The 22,381-nt window shown below is 40.2% G+C and overlaps 2 protein-coding genes across 3 annotated transcripts in view; both read right to left on the minus strand.

The window, feature by feature from the left end:
- Positions 1-1,662: 1,662 nt before the first annotated feature.
- On the minus strand, positions 1,663-16,491 carry pparda (peroxisome proliferator-activated receptor delta a). Its single transcript, XM_016459349.1, has 8 exons — positions 16,291-16,491; positions 7,197-7,575; positions 6,980-7,119; positions 5,534-5,672; positions 5,248-5,450; positions 4,489-4,695; positions 3,297-3,540; positions 1,663-1,990 (listed from the first exon to the last, which is right to left on the minus strand). The coding sequence occupies exons 2-8, from the start codon at positions 7,549-7,551 to the stop codon at positions 1,743-1,745; spliced, it is 1,536 nt and encodes a 511-aa protein (XP_016314835.1). The 5' UTR covers positions 7,552-7,575; positions 16,291-16,491; the 3' UTR covers positions 1,663-1,742.
- A 1,789-nt stretch (positions 16,492-18,280) lies between these two features.
- The window catches only part of def6b (DEF6 guanine nucleotide exchange factor b), a 16,095-nt gene continuing 11,994 nt past the window's right edge, over positions 18,281-22,381 (minus strand). Inside the window, exons 9-11 of one of the 2 annotated variants that reach the window (XM_016459347.1) lie at positions 20,124-20,322; positions 19,960-20,050; positions 18,281-18,568 (exon numbers count right to left, since the gene is read on the minus strand). In XM_016459347.1, coding sequence (XP_016314833.1) covers positions 18,405-18,568; positions 19,960-20,050; positions 20,124-20,322 — 454 coding nt within the window. In that variant the 3' untranslated portion in view covers positions 18,281-18,404. The remainder of the gene's footprint in view (positions 18,569-19,959; positions 20,051-20,123; positions 20,323-22,381) is intronic. The other variant, XM_016459348.1, reaches the window with a different exon arrangement.

Below are 22,381 nucleotides of genomic sequence, written 5' to 3' on the forward strand. Positions count from 1 at the left end.
TTAGAACACTTCGGCCAATTTGCTTGTTTAAAAAAATTAATAAAAAATAAAATTTGCTCCAACACACCCAGGTGACACCCAAAAACACCCACACACCCTCTAAAACAACCACTTACCTCAAAAATAATCCAGTAACCCCTAAAATCTCTCTTTGAACATAAAAGATGTTGGTTTGGTTTGCACTACACAAGCATGTTTAGGAATCAACCCAGAAGATGCATTAGTGAGGTTTTACCCTGTAGTTTTATTCAGATGTTCTTCAGGCGTTTTACAAAAGCCTGTAGAAAACATCAGCGGTCGTTCATCCTGCAGTGCAGATGGAGGAATGTGTTCCCCTCATTCACATGGACACATTTCATTGGCATTCATCTCCGTTCAAAACGGCACAGATTCACAGCATCTACAGGATCCAGTTAGCAGCACAACCGCGGGAAACAACACCAGACTGAGGTCAAAGGTCACAGCCGATACAGGAACAGCTTTATATAATGATATGCTCGATTGGGGACATCGTGTTGCGACCACAGCCACTGATTCAGGAAACCAACTAATAAAGCGTTATTAAATAACATTAATATAAACTCTGGAGTCAGATATTCAATCACTGATCTGAGCTCTGATATAAATGTGATCACAGTATAATTTCTCAGAAACGCAAACAGAAAGAAACAATTAAAAAAAATGGAAAGTTCGAGGTTTGCAAGTTGTAATGACGTTCTGCCAGTTGTTCGGGTGTTGCAATAGCGATCCCCGCTAAGAAAAACCAGCCTAAACTGGTCTTAGCTAGTCTTGTAGCTGGCTTGTAAAGAGGGTTTGGGCAGGTGAGGCTGGGAGACCAGATAAGACCAGCTTAAACCAGGTAAGACCAGCAAACCATCATAGGCTGGTTTAAGCATTGTTTTGTTTCTTAAGCGATCTAGTTTTAATCTCTTGAAGCATTTAAGATTAGTGAAAGTTTCATGTGTCGTTTAATTTTGAAATGCATTTCATAACGATTCGAAACAATGCAAGAGCTTGTTGCATTCTCAATGCCGCCACAAGGGGCGCTATTGGGGACATTAGCATTAAAGTCAGCCCAACTACTATCAAGACGGAGCAGAATCTTGCTGAGCAGATTAGTTAAAGTTAGTTAAATGTGTTGACGTGTTTACATGTAGCTAGTAGAAAAAAATAACATCTTGTTTAATAATTTGATCATTTGAAGGTAACTCTAATGCCCCCTTCAGTGCTGAGGTTTGTTACCGCCACATGAACACAAACGCATACGTTTAAATACAACAATGCGCTCGTATGTTCCGTTAGCGTTGTTTTTGGCTTTATCAGCAACACAACGAAAGGCTAGCTTGCGAACGACCCAAACAAATGAAAATGGAGAAAACTAAACGGATTTCACGAATAGCAGCAACCTTTGGTATTTAATTTCAGACGGCAAAATAGCTATAGTCGCGGTAGCGCTGCAGTATTTCGCAAGTGTCTTATTGGTCAACGCGCTTTTGTCACAACTTAAATGAATAGGAATGCACTGCTGCGATTTGAAGACGCCGGAAATTTGAGGCGAGTATTGTTGTGTATAAACAGCGCAATATTGCGTTTCACTGACGTCTCTTTGACCCGCACAATCTGACCCAGTCCGGTTTAGAGTTAAGTTTGCGCTGATTTCATCAGCGACAAATCGTCCGTTTTATAAAAACAACAACTCTGAAGGTCACAGTGATCGGTCAGCGTGCCTGGAATGGTTCGACTCAGTACATGTCCCTGTAGATCTCCTGCAGCAGCGGATGCAGCGACGTCTCGGACTCCGTCTTCTTGATCTTCTGCACCAGCTGCGCGTTCTCCGTCACCAGCTGCCGCAGGTCTGCGAGCTTCTGCAGAAGTTTGGGGAAGATGAAGCTGGCGTCGGGATGATTGAGCTGCAGGTGCTGGTTGAGGGCCTGCAGGATGTTGTCCTGGATCTCCTCCACCTGGTGGACGTTCACGAGACCTGGACGATCTACATGCAAGCACACCTATTTTAATTGCGCAATTATGTACTGAACTTACTTAAACCTCTGCACTGAACTTCACAGTAAAACACTAACAGTATACATCACTTTAAGTCATATATAAAAGCTATACATACATTTATAAGTCTCTTGAGTATACTGCGTACTATGTGTATATTATGGAAATGTATATATTGTGAAAAATGTGTATATTGTTATTTATGTATATTGTCAATTTTTCATATCTTGTTGCTTGTACTACCTAAGAATTTCACCATCGGTATACTTGTGTACACGATGTGTGGCAATAAAGAGATTTGATTTTGATTTGATGTATTTAAACTAGGGATGGGCGATATGGGCTTGAAAAAATAAATCATGATACTTTCTGGTATTTATTGCGATAACGATATCAATGACGATAATTCAGGAAATCCTGTTTCTTTAGAGAAAAGTATTATCTTTTCTATTTTTACCCAAAATACGGTGTTGTGAGCATTACTGAGTACACACATAATGTAATGACGGTTTAATTCATACTGGAAGCCGGAGGGCGCTCTTGCGCAGAAACTCCACACATGCATAGCAGAAGTAATACCACTGACGACGCTCCAGGAAATCCCTAATATGGACAAAGGCATCCAGTTATTGCTGAATAAAACGCACAACGGAGATAAAGAAATTTTAACTGATGAAACTTGAAGACTATAAACATACGATTGCACAAAATATAGCTATGGTCTGTGTTCTTCAAGCAATCTTGGGTATTTTTTATAAGGAAAGTATATTTATAATGCAATACTGATCGACATAGCCTTTATCGCTGTATATAATACTATCACTCTGTAATATGAAACCACGTCTGGTCACAAAAAGAAGTTATTTCAAACACTCAACTATGTTATTAAGTTAATTTGGAGAAAAAGCATGCCAATAAATTATATCTTTGTTGGACAACAGGTTTGTAAACAGGCTCATACACATGCAAAACTGTGCTACTGTACTACATTTATTCAGACCGATTTTTTGTGCACGGTACAGCCCTGACCAAACCAGTTCCAGAATGTAGAAGGAGCTCCTCATTTAGCAATAAACTCCTCCTCAATTTGACGTCCGCCTTCCGCCACACAGTCGCACACATAAATATGTCAACAACTAGGCTTTATCGTTATTATCGCAGAAAGACTAATTCTTATCATAGGGAGAAATTTTACCGGTATATCGCAAATGATAAGATATCGGCCATCCCTTACAATCTTGCTGCAGTTTCATCTTTAACCACTAGGGGTCAACGAAACGGAAACACTCTCTCACCTCCACAGAGGATAATGGCAGCCACGAAGAGTGCGAGGTCGCTGTCGTCCAGCTCGAGAGCGTTAAACTTCACTGCGAACTCAAACTTTGGCTCCATGATCTCGCTGAAGGGTTTGCGCAGACTGCGCAGGAACTCTCTCGTCACGAAGCCCCGCCCATTCGCCACCAGCAGCCCGTCTTTATTCATGAGCGACGGCAGCATGGCGAAGATTGCCTCGTGGACCCCGTATTTCAGCAGCGTCACCTGCAGGAGCGGATTTATATGTAAAGCGTTCTTGCGTAAACCGTCACATTTTTTGGGGTTTCACAAACAAGATTTACTAAAGAATAGTTTTCTGAAGTATTTAGAATAATATACGTTCTGCTTGCGTTTAATGAGACAAATGTGTATGCTATAATGACTTTAAGATTTATTCACACAAAGATTCGTTTTGCCTGCATTAAATGCAATGATTTATGCAACTTTACAAAAAGTGAAATGCGTTAGATTAAATGCAACAATGTACTCAAGAACTGTTTAATGAACATTTTAAACAGCAATTTATTCTGATTGTATTTTGTGAATCAAATTCAATGCAACATTTTATGATTGATTTACAGAGAATTTTTTTTTTAATTAATTGCATTAAATGCAATAACCTGACTTAATGACTTTACAAACAATTTTTTTACTAAAAGTTGTTCTGCCCACATTTCATTAAACTAATCAATGGTACATTTTACATGAGAATAATTTGATCTACATACACGCTATCTCTTTATTAACTGTTTACAAAGAAATGCTTGTGTTTTTGGGAAATTCTTGCAACAACAAGAAATATTTTACAGTCAATTTTTTGGATTCTGCATGTGTTTAACGAATTGCATTAGATGCGACAATTTGCCTTCCATCACTTTACACACAATTTCAATAAAATGTGTTTGCAAGTTTTATGAAACAATCTGAATGCAACATTTTTCACTTGATCTACACAATTTGTTTTGCTTTTTCAATTTAACCGAATGTAACAATTTGCGCAATAATGAATTTACGAATTAAGTAGACATCTGCATTCTGTTTCAATTCTGTGAATTAGACTTCGTTTAGTTTAACTGAGCTTGGATTGTCTTTTTACATAGTTGGAAATCTTGTACTTTTTACGCAACATAACAGAGATAACCCCCGCCCCCCCCCGCCCCCCGACTGCGTTACCTGGTCATTCAAGAAAAGGTCGATGAATCCGGGGATGCTTTTGGAGAACTCCGTGAGTTCCCGTACGGTTTCCACGGTCGTGCACTGACAGCGGTAGAACACGTGCACGCCAATCTCCTTATTGGGCGGAGCTCCGTTAATCACCTGATTCCAGACCAGACCGTTTTCCGCCTGCCACAGCGAGTCCATGTCATGAACGACAAACGGCTGAAGGACACACAGAGACAAAACGCTTCGTTTTCGCAACTGTGTTTATTTGCAGGGCTGTTTTACTTTTGGCATGTCTCGAGCAGGTTACCGGGCTTGCGTTGGTCTTCCCCGTCAGGATGTTGCGAGCTTTCTTCTTGGTCATGTTCAGATTCTTCAGGTAGGCGTTGTTGACCCGTTTGGCGAGAGATTTCAGATCTGACCCGCTGGAGTCCTGAGAGCTCTTTTCCCCCGCTAACAGACATATGTGTATTCGAGGAACAGTTGCGATAACACAACACTGATTTGACAGCTGTACGTTGTTCAGAAGACACCGGAGCCCCGCAGTACGCCCACCCCAGACCGACCGCCTGCCGCACGGCATTCTGGGAACTAACACACACCAGCTGTAGAGACATGAGACGTCTGCGGCCGAACCAAAGCAAAGCCAAGCATTCCCAGACTGACAGAGACACTGCTGTCTTTAGACCTCTGACACACAGACACACACACACTCTCACTCTCACACTCACTCTCACACTCACTCTCACACTCTCTTCTTGAGCGGGTTACCGGGCTTGCGTTGGTCTTCCCCGTCAGGATGTTGCGAGCTTTCTTCTTGGTCATGTTCAGATTCTTCAGGTAGGCGTTGTTGACCCGTTTGGCGAGAGATTGCAGATCTGACCCGCTGGAGTCCTGAGAGCTCTTTTCCCCCGCTAACAGACCTGCGACTAGCTTACGCTTCTCTGCCTCCGGCATCCGCCCGTATCGGATCGCTACAAACACAGAATCTCACTCAACACGCTAGAAAGTCATGTTTGTTTTATTGTTCGCTAATGTCTGTTGTTGTTTCGCTCACCGTCATGGGACATCCCGAGCATCAGACACTTTTGAAAACGACAGAACTGACATTTATTCCGACTTTTCTTTTGGATCTTACAGCTGCGCTCGCATTTCTCATATTCCAGCTTCATACGAACGGTCCTCCGGAAAAATCCCTGAGAGTAATAGAGACACTATATACTTATGCATAAAACATTTTACAGTTCATTTACACAGAAATGCACTATGCATGTGTTCACTGAATTGCATTAAATGCAACAATCTGACTCGTTTACGAACGATTTCACAAAAAGTCGTTCTGTCTGCATTTCAATAAACGAATTTAACGTTACAATTTACGAGTGAATGATTTTGTGATTGATCTACATATAAATGTGTTCTAATAGTTTTTATTACATTGCATTTAATGCAACACTTTACTAAAGAACGTTTTTTGAGCTATTTAAACAGAAATTAGTTCTGCTTGTTTTGCATTTAAGATTTTACAATGATTTACACAGAAATGCATTCTGCGTGTGTTCAATGAACACGTTCGTATGACTTTATGAACAATTTCATAAAAAGTTGTTCTGCCCACATTTCATTCAACTAATTTAATGTTACAATTTATGCAAGATAGTGTTCTACTAGTGTTACATGTGTTGCATTACATGCAACATTTTACTTAAAAATGGTTTTATGAACTATTTATACAGATTTTTTTAATCAAATTCAATGCAACTTATGCATGAAACATTTTACGACTGGTTTAAACAGAAATGCATTCCGCATGCGTTTAATCTGATTTGAATGACTGTATAAACAATTTCACAAAAAGTTTTGTCCACATTTCATTAAACTATTTATTCTGATTGTATTTTGTGAATCAAATTCAATGCAACATTTTATGATTGATTTACAGAGAAATGCTTGTGATTTTGGGAAATTCTTGCAACAAGAAATATTTGACAATCGATCTACGTTGTGGGATACAGCACGCATTTTGGATTCTGCATGTGTTTAACGAATTGCATTAGATGCGACAATTTGCCTTCGATCACTTTACACACAATTTCAATAAAATTTGTTTGCAAGTTTTATGAAACAAATTGAATGCAACATTTTTCACTTGATCCACACAAAAATTTGTTCTGCTTTTTCAATTTAACCGAATGCAACAATTTGCGCAATAATGAATTTACGAATTAAGTCGACATCTGCATTCTGTTTCAATTCAGTGCATTAGACTTTGTTTAGTTTAACTGAGCTTGGATTTTTTTTTACTAGTTTTTTTTTTTTTACATAGTTGAAAATCTTGTACTTTTTACGCAACACATATTTAAATGTTACAATTTAGGCAAGAACGATTTACTGATTTATCTGTGTTTAATGCATTGCATTAAATGCAAGACTTTACTTAAGAACTTTTATGAACTGTTTTTTTATAGATTTTATGAAGTCATATGTGAGCATGACCTCTGACCTTGCAGCCCTCACAGGCATGAACGCCGTAGTGGAATCCTGACGCTCTGTCGCCACAGATGCGACACTCCATGTTTAGCCCCGCCCCCTCCACACGGCCCTGCAGGAGCTGCTCCGACGGAGATGATGCTTTGGAGAGATCTACACACAAATGCACAATCAAACACTTCAGACGTCTTCTAAACGAATGTACCGTGCGAAACTAATCATCCAATCACCTGTGGAGGCTTCAGGACTGGCTGTGCTGCGGCTCGTGTTGCTCTGCTCTTCCAGTTCGTTCGCCTCCTGCCGATTCGTCTCCCAGCTAAGCTCCTCCCCTTGCAGATCCATACCGTCCTCAGGCTCCACCCCCACATCCAGCTCCAGGTTAAGCTCCGGCCCCACTCCCAGCTCACACAGCACGTCCTCTAGATGTTTGTCGTCTGGCCCCTCCCCCTGGCTACTGCAGGGGGAGGAGTCTTCATTCCCCATACAGACTCCGCCCACCACGCCGGGGTCTCTGGGTAATCTGCTGCTCACGGCCAGAAAGGCAGAGTCTCTTCCGTCCATCTCCAGAAACTCAAAGATGCTCATGAGCCGCGGCGATCATAACAGCACCTGAGAGACGCAAATACATTACAGACGCGTTTTATATAAACATACACGCTGTTTTATACGTTGTCTAAACAAACATACATTACATTATAAAAATACTTCATAAACCAGGATTGTTATAGTTAACTAAAAATAAAAGCATTGAAAAAAGAAACATTTTCGTAACTTGAAATAAAATAAATGTTAAATCGAATAAACATACATTATAAAAATACTTTATATATAAAGCAGGGTTATTATAGTTAACTTAAAATAAAACCAAAAAAATTGTTACTTGACATAAAATAAATGTTAAATTTAATATCAAAAACTTATTTTTTTCATCTAGTTTCCGAAGCACATTTCTCGTTTTCATATAATTTGATGTACAAAAATAACTAAAACTACTGTAAACATTAATAAAAACATAATAGAAATATTTTAAAACAACAAAAACTAATTAAAAATCCCTATAATTTTACCAAGAATAACAGCAGAAAATATAAAAATAACAATTTTATTCAAAATATTTAAAAAACTGTTTAAAAAAAATAGTATCTCAATAGTACTAAAATTAAATGTATATAACTTTAAATATAAACTAATAATATAAAATATTTATAGTTAATTTATATAAATAATATAAAAACATATACTTTAATAAAAATTAAATTGATTGATTTTATTTCATTGATTTATTTTACATCCCCTCTCTATATAGACAATATATGCCCACATACATAAATACATAATAAAATACATACATACATAAAATAAATATTAAATATAATACTAAAAACATACAAAAATGTCAAAGATGAGACATACAATTTTGGTGTTTGCATTTTATACATAGAAAGCATATTATGTGGACACACACTCTCACTCTCACACACACTCACACACACAGACACACTCACACTCACACAGACACACACACTCTCACTCTCACTCTCACAGACACTCACTCTCACTCTCACACAGACACACACACTCTCACTCTCACACAGACACACACACTCTCACTCTCACACACACTCACACACACAGACACACTCACACTCACACACACACTCACACTCACACTCTCACTCTCACTCTCACACAGACACACACTCACTCTCACACAGACACACACTCACTCTCACACAGACACACACTCACTCTCACACAGACACACACTCACTCTCACACAGACACACACTCACTCTCACACAGACACACACTCACTCTCACACAGACACACACTCACTCTCACACAGACACACACTCACTCTCACACAGACACACACTCACTCTCACACAGACACACACTCACTCTCACACAGACACACACTCACTCTCACACAGACACACACTCACTCTCACACAGACACACACTCACTCTCACACAGACACACACTCACTCTCACACAGACACACACTCACTCTCACACAGACACACACTCACTCTCACACAGACACACACTCACTCTCACACAGACACACACTCACTCTCACACAGACACACACTCACTCTCACACAGACACACACTCACTCTCACACAGACACACACTCACTCTCACACAGACACACACTCACTCTCACACAGACACACACTCACTCTCACACAGACACACACTCACTCTCACACAGACACACACTCACTCTCACACAGACACACACTCACTCTCACACAGACACACACTCACTCTCACACAGACACACACTCACTCTCACACAGACACACACTCACTCTCACACAGACACACACTCACTCTCACACAGACACACACTCACTCTCACACAGACACACACTCACTCTCACACAGACACACACTCACTCTCACACAGACACACACTCACTCTCACACAGACACACACTCACTCTCACACAGACACACACTCACTCTCACACAGACACACACTCACTCTCACACAGACACACACTCACTCTCACACAGACACACACTCACTCTCACACAGACACACACTCACTCTCACACAGACACACACTCACTCTCACACAGACACACACTCACTCTCACACAGACACACACTCACTCTCACACAGACACACACTCACTCTCACACAGACACACACTCACTCTCACACAGACACACACTCACTCTCACACAGACACACACTCACTCTCACACAGACACACACTCACTCTCACACAGACACACACTCACTCTCACACAGACACACACTCACTCTCACACAGACACACACTCACTCTCACACAGACACACACTCACTCTCACACAGACACACACTCACTCTCACACAGACACACACTCACTCTCACACAGACACACACTCACTCTCACACAGACACACACTCACTCTCACACAGACACACACTCACTCTCACACAGACACACACTCACTCTCACACAGACACACACTCACTCTCACACAGACACACACTCACTCTCACACAGACACACACTCACTCTCACACAGACACACACTCACTCTCACACAGACACACACTCACTCTCACACAGACACACACTCACTCTCACACAGACACACACTCACTCTCACACAGACACACACTCACTCTCACACAGACACACACTCACTCTCACACAGACACACACTCACTCTCACACAGACACACACTCACTCTCACACAGACACACACTCACTCTCACACAGACACACACTCACTCTCACACAGACACACACTCACTCTCACACAGACACACACTCACTCTCACACAGACACACACTCACTCTCACACAGACACACACTCACTCTCACACAGACACACACTCACTCTCACACAGACACACACTCACTCTCACACAGACACACACTCACTCTCACACAGACACACACTCACTCTCACACAGACACACACTCACTCTCACACAGACACACACTCACTCTCACACAGACACACACTCACTCTCACACAGACACACACTCACTCTCACACAGACACACACTCACTCTCACACAGACACACACTCACTCTCACACAGACACACACTCACTCTCACACAGACACACACTCACTCTCACACAGACACACACTCACTCTCACACAGACACACACTCACTCTCACACAGACACACACTCACTCTCACACAGACACACACTCACTCTCACACAGACACACACTCACTCTCACACAGACACACACTCACTCTCACACAGACACACACTCACTCTCACACAGACACACACTCACTCTCACACAGACACACACTCACTCTCACACAGACACACACTCACTCTCACACAGACACACACTCACTCTCACACAGACACACACTCACTCTCACACAGACACACACTCACTCTCACACAGACACACACTCACTCTCACACAGACACACACTCACTCTCACACAGACACACACTCACTCTCACACAGACACACACTCACTCTCACACAGACACACACTCACTCTCACACAGACACACACTCACTCTCACACAGACACACACTCACTCTCACACAGACACACACTCACTCTCACACAGACACACACTCACTCTCACACAGACACACACTCACTCTCACACAGACACACACTCACTCTCACACAGACACACACTCACTCTCACACAGACACACACTCACTCTCACACAGACACACACTCACTCTCACACAGACACACACTCACTCTCACACAGACACACACTCACTCTCACACAGACACACACTCACTCTCACACAGACACACACTCACTCTCACACAGACACACACTCACTCTCACACAGACACACACTCACTCTCACACAGACACACACTCACTCTCACACAGACACACACTCACTCTCACACAGACACACACTCACTCTCACACAGACACACACTCACTCTCACACAGACACACACTCACTCTCACACAGACACACACTCACTCTCACACAGACACACACTCACTCTCACACAGACACACACTCACTCTCACACAGACACACACTCACTCTCACACAGACACACACTCACTCTCACACAGACACACACTCACTCTCACACAGACACACACTCACTCTCACACAGACACACACTCACTCTCACACAGACACACACTCACTCTCACACAGACACACACTCACTCTCACACAGACACACACTCACTCTCACACAGACACACACTCACTCTCACACAGACACACACTCACTCTCACACAGACACACACTCACTCTCACACAGACACACACTCACTCTCACACAGACACACACTCACTCTCACACAGACACACACTCACTCTCACACAGACACACACTCACTCTCACACAGACACACACTCACTCTCACACAGACACACACTCACTCTCACACAGACACACACTCACTCTCACACAGACACACACTCACTCTCACACAGACACACACTCACTCTCACACAGACACACACACTCTCACTCTCACACACACTCACACACACACACACACACGGACAGATGAAACCTCTGTGGGTGGATTTCTCAGTATCAGTTCCCAGAAACACCCAGTGAAACTCAAGAGTGTGGAGCAGAGGTCAGCGAGGCCCGTCACTGGAGCGGCTGCAAGCTGCAGGATCTGCCTCTCGCTGGAGCTTCACACTCTTTCACACTGAACTGTGACACACACAAACATCACACACTCTGTGCTTGAGTCCTACGAGTTTGGAGAGCATGTTTAGACATCCAGAAAATACGATGAAGTGTCTTCATGATCACACGCTAGCTCTGACATGCATTATATTCACAGTAACTGCTTGGTTAAAAAAAAAAAAAGTTAAATTGTGTGAAGCTGAGAAATGAGTGCACAAAAAGCACTAAAGTAATAAAATAAAATAATAGGCAAAAAAGTTGTATTCGTTTAGGGTTAGTCTACAGTTACTAGAATGTCCTTTACACAACTAAAGTGATAAAATAAAATTAATAAAATAAAATAGCAGGTAGTTTTATTTTAGGGTTAGTCTATGTTCTTTATCATTTGCTTTCATTTATAATTTTACAGCGAAATGTAAAAAACTAAAGTCATAAAATAAAACAACAAAGTAAAATAAAATGAGCACAAGTTTTGTTTTAGGGTTTGTATTTGGTAATTATAATTCACTTTACAAACAAACAGATAACTAACTAGCTAAATAAATAATAGCCACAGGTTTTAAGCACTAATCTAAGCACAAAATAAGCACAAGTTTTATTTTAGGGTTAGTCTGCATTCATTAGAATTTTTTTTGTTACTTTAAAACACAACTATATAAATAAAATAAAACATATAGCCACGAATAGCCAAAAGTTTTATTTAAGGGTTAGTCCATAGTTATCACAATTTGCTTTACAACAAAACTAAACGAACAAAATAAAAGAAACTAAGCTGAAGTTTTTTTTAGGGTTGGTCTACAGTCACTATCATCTGCTTCCTGGAAACCAAAGCCGTTGTGTGTCCATTTAGACAAATAAACGAGCACAGATCATCCAGAAACCACAGCTTTCTCCTACAAGCATCCCGCGCTCTGATTGGTCAGCTGAGCGCTATGTGGGTCAGTGTGCGGATCAATGAGTGTGTTCAAACACTGCAGATCTCCTGAAAACCTTATTCGCTGCAGCAGATCAGCAGGTTTAATCTGCCGCAGAATTTACATACCGCAGCGCCAGGCCTTTCTGCGCGGGGTCAAAGGTCACCACTAAGCATAGGGGAGCGCGCAGCACAACGTAACACTTTTTGACTTTCTCAGTTTGCATAAATCCACATGGGGTTCAGAATATAATTTTTTTATCCGCAGTAATTTCACACTTGTCTAGTACAAATACGTCACTTTGTTTCATAATTACAGTGTGTATACGTTTTCTTTATTTACGCTCAAAACACGGAAGCGAAATGTGACAACATGCCCCGTAGGTGGGGTACATTGTAACACCTGAGGGGCACGTTGTAACATTACCATACAACAGCTTAAACTGTTATCTGATCTCATGAAAAAATATACAAGACGAACTAAAATATTTTGTCAATAAAATAAAATACTCCCCTACTATTCCTGCAGTACGTAGTAAGAACTTTCTAACTGATGCAACGCTGAACGCGCAAATTACCTTTTGACCCCAACGATGTGAAAGGCAGCTGACCTTTGACCTCTTATAAAAAGCCAAACTCGGGTCAGACCTGTAAAAGCAGAGGATCATGGGACTGGAAGCAAGTCTCCATGGCAACAGCAGCGCTGATGTCACTTCCTTACAGGTGTGAGGTTAACGAGTTCGTTAGCGAGGGTAACTCTGGGTGACGGACGGTCCTCTCCGTCTCTAAGCCAATTAGCACTCGTTAGTATTCATTAGCTGCTCATTAGATGCTTTCGTACGACAGAAGACTAATAAACTGGTTCACCTACTCAGGAAGACCAGGAGAAACCAGGCTTAAAATCGCGCACCGGAAAAGAACGCAAGTTTGCGAAGTATATATGCTTTGCAAAATATCCTTTCTTAAAGTGTTGGCAGTCAAACTGACAGCGCAAAGAGTCGTCTTTCAAAGTTCAGAAACGTCATTAACAAAAAGTAATTCGCAAAATTTACTAAAAAATATTTAAAAACTCATAACAAAAACAAAGGTTTTTTAATGGGAATGAATCCCATGATGCATTGCGAATGACATCAGTGGAACTGTTTACGTATATGTCATTGATTAAACGTACAAAATAGAGTATATTTGTAATTTATTACTAAATACTCAAATATATAAAGTAATAATAAGTAAGTGTGGGAAGACTCGAATCCATCGTTCACAATGCAGATCACTGTTTCCATGGTAACAGCGACCTCTATGATTGGAGAATCTCTCTTCAGGATCCTATCCTGATATACTCGTGGCGAAGTTCTTTTTTGTTCTTCGTAAAAAGTAGTTAAAATAAAAAGTGTTAAAGTATACTGTTAACACACATCCTGATGCCGTCTGAGCTGCTGGGAGCGGCGTTTGGATGAATAGGTAAATGTATGCTTTCCGAACTTTTCTGGAAAGTTCGCTTTCGTTTCCCAAAACAAACTTCATTTAGCGTATTTTTATTCAGAATTGTGTCACACCAGTTCGTTCTTTATTTTTTTTGCAAGTACATCAGGGCCACAAGGGAGACTGACCGATTGGAGAGGTCGCCGTTTCCATGGAAACAAGAATTGCGACAAAAGTTTTACGTTAATTAAGCGATTAAACACTTTTTCAAATGACACATTCTTGCGGCTTCTACCGAATATACTTGTCATCATAAACCTCACAATCAGGAAAGGTTTGCGCATTATTGCAAAAAATATCTATTTCTCGATAACAAGAGCCTTTTTGGGTTTTTTTGCATCCAGAAGTGACTTGATTTCCAAAAACCTGGAACTGTATTATTTTGTCAACTTTTGGCCACACGACAGTGTCGATTTTGCTGTTTCCATGGGAACAAGAATGGGCGAAAAAAATTTCTACACTACAAATTTGCCGATTAAACACTTTTTAAAATCGCACGAAGTCTTGTGGCTTCTACTAAATATCATCATAACTAAATCTCACAGCCTGCGTGCGGTGCATCGGTCCGGAAATGTTTACACATTATCACTAAAAATCTCTATAACGAAAAAAATGTTATGTCCAGAATTAACCAGATTTTCCAAAAATCGCCTAAAAACGACTGACTGACTGACTCGCACTCTCATTGGTCAAAAAATGTCTATGTTATTTTACATGACGTAGCATCGCTTTCCGCCGTTTCCATAGAAACAAGAATCACAACAGAAACATTCTACGCTACAGATTCGGCTATTAAACTCTTTTCGAAACTGTCTTGCGGCTCCATCACCAGAACCTCGCAGTCCATCGAAACGTTTATCGCCAAAAATACATTTCTCTACAATGTGTGCGATTTTTATTTATTTTTATTTTTTTGCGTTAAACAAGTGCCGACATTTAACCTGCCGCCAGACAGACGAACACGGCGCAACGGTCTCTATGTGACGCATTCTAGGGGTTTCGAAGACATAACGGCGGTTTAGCAAAAAGAATTCGAAATCAAGACAACGCAAGTTCGCGAAGTATTTTTCCAGTTTTTTTTTTTCTCCACGAGTAGGACTGCAAAATATCCTTCAATAAAGAGTTGTGAAGCAAGCCACCCCCGGGCTCAAAGACGAATTTGCGAATGCTACCAAACTTAAGTCACTTTCGCAAACTCTTGTGTTTCACAATCTCGAATACTTCAAATAATACTTTCATTAACCAAAAAAAAACATGCTCACAAATTTCTACACTAAGCATAGTTTAACCATGGTATTTGTAGTAAACATGTGGTTATGCAAATGGGAATCAATGCGCCAAAAAAAACATGGTTACTACACTTTTACTATAATTAAGCCATGGTTTAATCTTCGTAAGGGATGGCACACACTACAGAGGGTCGATGAACGGGTGCCACCACAAACATCTCAAAGGTCACATCAACATCATTTTTGTTGGCTTCTGCATGTTTGTGTTTTTGCGTGAAGTTGAACTTGTGATGAAAGGAAACACTTTAAACGGCTCTCCGGTGATGTTACAGCCCGGTACACCGGAGTGCAGCGAGTGTTTGATCCGTTTGTAAACACACACACTGTGTGCCAGGATATGTTGCAAGAGGAGCGTCCCAAAACAACTTTCACCGACAAGCCTATCTATCTGTACGTGTCTTTAACTCAATACAAAACTCTCTTTGAAACTTTGAAACGGTCTCGGCAAATAACCCACCGGAGTCTCACGTGAGTGCATGAAGAAACGAACGGAAGGCGAACTTACGCGTTCGTTCCCGACGGTTTCCTCCGTTATCCTCCGGGTCGCATCAGCGCTTCACGGTTACCGGGAGCCGCTCCGCCGCATCACACCGGAGTCCGGCGTGACGTCACAACGGCTCCTTTCGTTTAACCCTGTAAGATCTTCCATTTTGTATTGTTGATACATTATGTGTAACGTATGCGAAGTTGTATTTCATTAATGTCATCTCTGAATTGTTTGCAATAATAAAAAAAATAATAATAATAAAAAATATATAAGCCTTCTTTTTCACATTTCTTAATTGAAGTGGGCGCATTCCTTAAATATCTTAGGTTGATTAAGAACAAGAACGGTGACAGATTTTTTATTTTTTAATATTATGAAATATGAATTCATATAACTTAAATATTAAAATATTAATTAATAAAATAATAATATATTTAAATATTAATATTATGATGGTTGTTTTGGTAATATCACTGATGCATAAAGTTCTCTCCCTCTGTAGTATGTTATTATTATTATTATCTTTTATTTTATTTTTTATTTATTTGTAGTTATTTCTCTTTATGTATTTAATTTTGTACGTGAAACTTTACTAGCTGTGATTTTATTTTCCCCTTTGTTTTTGTTTTTTTTTGTTTTTTTATTGTTTTTTCCCCTGTAGGGGTTCTCTACGGTGAACGAGAAGTGCAAAGCAAATCACAATTCTGAAAACAAAATAACAAATTACAAACGCAAATGCAAGTCTAAAAAACAAAATAACAATTCAGAAAGTCTCTGTTCTGTCCTTTATGTATCTGGTTAATGCATTATATATATATATATATATATATGTGTGTGTGTCTGTGTGTATATATATATGAGTATATATGCGTATCCAGACATGTGCTGCATTCTGAAAACGTGCTTTTAATATTTGTTTTTATTTAACTGCAGCACAAACGCTATTTATATGTTTACGTGAGAGTTCGCGCTCACTTCCGGTCACCGCCAGCAGACGTCGCTGTTCGCCGTATGAACCATGAGCTTTAAGATGTGTTAGATATCTTCTTTTAACATCCAGACGGTGCGTAAACGCTTATAACTCCGTTATAAGACGTTATTATGTGCCTCGTTTGTGCGACGCGAATGACAAGCAACTTTTCTGAAGAGCTTCTCATTTATTTCCTCTCGTGACAGTGAGAGAGAGATAAAGAGCAGTTTATCTACACGAGCACAGCATCTTCTGCTCACACAGGAAACAGGAAGTCAACCCACAGCGGCTTCACCAAAAATCACACAGCAACAACAAAAACAAGAAAATATATTTCCGTTTCAACTATGATTTCAGCTATGGTTCATTCACAGTCACTTTCTTAAAGAAACAGTTAACTAAAAAATAAAAATGCACATCATTTGTTCACCAAAGGAAGCTCTGCAAGTGAACGGGTGCCGTCAGAATGAGAATAAAAACATCACAATAATCCACACCACTCCAGAAGTCCATCAGTTAACATCTGGAGAAACCAAAAGCTGGAACAAATCCATCATTAAGACGTTTTTAACTAAAACACAACTCCATAATCTATAATATCGCTTCCTCGGGTGAAAAAGTGCATCTCCTGTTGTCTCTCACATAAACATATTAGTTTAGAGCCGTTTAAACAGTGCTTGATCTGTGCAGATTTCTCTCCTGATTCAGATGGGTGAAAAAGTGCATCTCCTGTTGTCTCTCACATAAACATATTAGTTTAGAGCCGTTTAAACAGTGCTTGATCTCTGCAGATTTCTCTCCTGATTCAGACCAGAACACTTTTTCACTGGAGGAAGCCTTATTATGGACTCTATGTATTTGAGTTAAAAATGTCTAAATGCTGGATTTGTTTCAGCTTTTGTCTTCTCCAGATGTTAACTGATGGACTGGAGTGCTGTGGATTACTTGTGGATTATTGTGATGTTTTTATCAGCTCTCATTCTGACGGCACCCATTCACTTGCAGTGAGACACTGATGCAATGCTGCATTTCTCCAAACCTGATGAAAAAACAAACTCATCCTGATCTCGGAAGGCCTGCGGGTAGCTACATTTTCAGCAGATTTTCATTATAGACTGAACAATTCAAAGTGCTACGTCAGTTGTGCTAATTTCCGTCAGGTTTATTCAGCCTCCGCGTCAGTCGGCTCTTTGTTTTCGTTGCCGCCGCAGTCCATGTTCTCACAGTGGAGGCTGTTCGGTTTCTGTGGAGGTCTGGATTCGCTCTCGCTGACCGAGGGGATGCGGACCGGGGGAGCGAGAAGATTACTAGAAGACGCTCTCCTTTCTTTAAAAGAATGGAACAGAAGAGCAGTTAAATGAAGAGTTAACTGTGCAATAAAACATGTGCAGTACCCAACTACCCATGCTTATATTTATTATACACAATGTTGTTGATTTATTTGAATATAGCAAAATACAATATATTGTCTAAACTTTCAATAAAACATTTGCAATGGGTTTTTTTGTTGTTGTTGTTGCATTTACACACTTTTGACCAGCAGGTGTCACTAGCGTGTGGTGTTTCGAGCGCTTCGAAACAGTGAATCATTTTGCAAAGCAATTGTTTCAACTGATTCGAAGCTTCGAAAAGATTCGTTTCTCCTACCATCACTACTTGTCATCCTATCTGTGCACTGGAAGCTTCTGTCACCAAGACGAATTCCTAGTGTGTGTAAGCACACTTGGCAATAAAGCTCTTTCCGAAATGTTCGTATGCGTTTTTTCGTATTCGTCATCCTTAAAATTCGAAACCTTGCACACCGAGTCCGATGCATATTCATGAATCCATTGCGAAAAAATTCACAAAACAGCACTAAATGGAGTCTCTTCAAGCAGTGAGGACGATTTTGTTGTCCTCTTGCTTCTTAAAAAGAGAAAAAGAAAGGAAATATTGGGTCCATCCAATCCTGAGATATAGAGAGGAAGAGAGTTCCCCGTCCTTATTAAGGAGCAGCGGGATTATCGCGGGAGATTCAAAGTTTACTTCAGGATGTCAGCGACTCATTATGCTTTGCTAGCGATACTAGAGCCACATATTAAAAAGAAGACCACCAATTCCTGTGAACTCGGTGTGCAAGGATCTCTACCGTGCTTTGTGCTGCGAGACACCTCTCAAAATTGCGAAAAAGGCGGAAAATCGAACCCGATCCGAATTTTTTTTTTAAAGTTTCAGAGGCAGTGTGTAGTGGCAGTGTGTAAACGTGGTTGACAAAACGTGAGGTCGTATTTATTTTTCAACGTGCGAAAAATTCGGACTCGGTGTGCAATGGCCTTGATTCTGAGTAGAAATTATTTGGGTTTTTATTAGTGCTGTCGAATGATTAATCGCGATTAATTGCATCCAAATAAAAGTTTTTCTTTACATAATATATGTGTGTGTACTGTGTATATTTATTATGTATATATAATTACACACACATGCATGTATACTAATATTTAAGAAAAATATGTTATGTTTATATATTAAATATATTTATATATCATATAAAATATAAGAATATAAATGTATATACATGTAAATATGTTCTAAATATATACTGTATGTGTGTGTATTTATATATACATATTTACATATATTATGTAAACAAAAACTTATTTTGGATGCGATTAATCGCGATTAATCGTTTGACAGCACTAGTATATATGCACTTTTAACACAACAAGAACATAGCAAACCTCCAGGGCCGATGGGGTGCATCAGGCGGTTCATCTGCACGTTCCAGTGTTTGACGCTCGTGTTGGCCTGCCGGAGTTTGCGCTGCGCGGCCTGCGGACGACACACGTTCATGAGTGCGGGGGAACACGCGAGGAACGCGACACTAGCGCAGCGCTGAACTCACCGCGATGTCCTGGTCCACTCTGCGTCGGCTGGCCCGCACTTTGTCCAGCTGGTGCTGGGCCTCGTCCAGAGACTGAGACTTCCTCTCCATCTCCTGCAGGAGCTCCTGCTTCTCGCGCTGGGTCTGCTGGAGCTGCTCCTCCTGGTCCTCCTGCAGCGCCAGCAGAGACTTCACCTTCTCCTCCTCCTCCGCCAGCAGCCTGCCAACACAGAACCAAACGCTAGGGCTAACCACCAGAGTGAAACTCAACACTACACCTAAACAAACCAAACATCAGTGCTAACACAGCTAAACACCAGAAATATTAATAACACAGCTAAACACTAGAAATCAATGCTAACACAGCTAAACACCAGAAATGATAATGGTAACACAGCTAAACACTAGAAATAGTAACGCTAGCACAGCTAAACACCAGAAATGCTAATGCTAACACAGCTAAACACTAGAAATGGTAATGCTAGCACAAGTAAACACCAGAAATGCTAATGCTAACTAAACTAAACACTAGAAATGCTAATGCTAACACAGCTAAACACTAGAAATGGTAATGCTAACACAGCTAAACACCAGAAATGCTAATGTTAACACAGCTAAACACTAGAAATGCTAATGCTAACACAGCTAAACACTAGAAATGGTAATGCTGACAACAGCTAAACACCAGAAATATTAATAACACAGCTAAACACTAGAAATCAATGCTAACACAGCTAAACACCAGAAATGATAATGCTAACACAGCTAAACACTAGAAATAGTAACGCTAGCACAGCTAAACACCAGAAATGCTAATGCTAACACAGCTAAACAATAGAAACATCAACGCCAACACAGCTAAACACTTGAAATGGTAATGTTAGCACAGCTAAACACCATAAATGCTAATGCTAACACAGCTAAACACTAGAAACATCAAAGTTAACACAGCTAAACACCAGAAATAGTAATGTTAACACAGCTAAACACCTATGTTAATGTCAACACTGCTAAGCACTAGAAATATCAATGTTAACACAGCTAAACTCCAGAAATGCTAATGCTAACACAACTAAACACTAGAAACATCAACGCTAGCACAGCTAAACACCAGAAAATATTAACACAACTAAACACCAGAAACACTGATGCTAGCACAGCTAAACACAGAAACATCGATGCTAGCTAGCACAGCTAAACACAGAAACATTGATGCTAGTGCAGCTAAACAAACACTAGAAACATCAATGCTAACACAGTTAAATCCCAGAAATAAAGACAGTAATACAGTTAAGCACCAGAAAATATAGTGTTAACACCGCTAGATATCAGAAATATTCACGTAAACACTGCTAAACACCAGAAATATCACTGCTAATACAACTACACACATCAGCTAACAGAGAAGAACACTAGAAACATCAATGCTAGCACAGCTAAACATCAGAAATATTAATGTTAACACAGCTAAACACCTGAAATAATAATGCTTTAATGTGGCAAAACACCAGCTAAACGCCTGTTTTTAATACTGCTTAACACCAGAAAAATACATGTGCCCATGTAAACACCAGAAACATCAATGCTAACAAAGCTGAAGACCTGAAATGGATCTCTTTAAAAAAGCTGCTAATGTAAACGTGTGTAGCTAAAACTAACCGTCAGAGTTAGTATTGAATGCTAGAGCTAATATGACTCTTTAAATCAGCAAAATGTGTGAAACAGCCGAATTTACACTGAAAAGTAGCATTAAGAAACTCATCTGCAGAGCTAATAAATGTTGTTAAGCTGTGTTAAGTTACCCAGGCGTTAGAGGAGCAACTAAACACCAGCTGTGTAGCGTTAAACACTAGCACTTCTGCTTGAACTGTGTTGGAGGTTTATTTATGGAGTGAAACACATGGGTTAGGCTGCAGAAGCACGCTTGTGATCAGCGTGTCTGATGATAACGCAGTAAAACACACGTCAATATTTGTGCAACATTTACTGAGACGCCAAACCACAACAGGAAGTGTCACGAGAACGGTGTGTGTTTAATATTTATTAGCTTTATCTGCAGGCGAGAGCTATATATGACTAAACCTCCTTTAGCAACTTTATTAAAGTGAAAAATAACTAATAAGTAAATAATAGCGAGAGAGAGAGAGAGAGGTATACATCTATAGTTTTTATTTAAATATATTTTTATATATTTATTTGTTTAAATATATCTTAAATATATGATTTAAATGTAATTTACACACACACACACATATATATATATATATATATATATATAT

This window comes from Sinocyclocheilus anshuiensis, unplaced genomic scaffold (genome assembly GCF_001515605.1).
Source record: "Sinocyclocheilus anshuiensis isolate Anshui unplaced genomic scaffold, SAMN03320099.WGS_v1.1 scaffold1799, whole genome shotgun sequence".
NCBI classification, from domain to species: Eukaryota; Metazoa; Chordata; class Actinopteri; order Cypriniformes; family Cyprinidae; genus Sinocyclocheilus; species Sinocyclocheilus anshuiensis.

Bases quoted from the DNA above. Each gene is read 5' to 3' on its own strand.
- pparda (XM_016459349.1), bottom strand. From the start codon at position 7,551: ATGAGCATCTTTGAGTTTCTGGAGATGGACGGAAGAGACTCTGCCTTT. The intron at 7,120-7,196 runs GTGATTGGATGA...ATTTGTGTGTAG, and splicing joins CAGTCCTGAAGCCTCCACAG to ATCTCTCCAAAGCATCATCT. The intron at 5,451-5,533 runs GTGAGCGAAACA...CTGTGTTTGTAG, and splicing joins GCTCGGGATGTCCCATGACG to CGATCCGATACGGGCGGATG.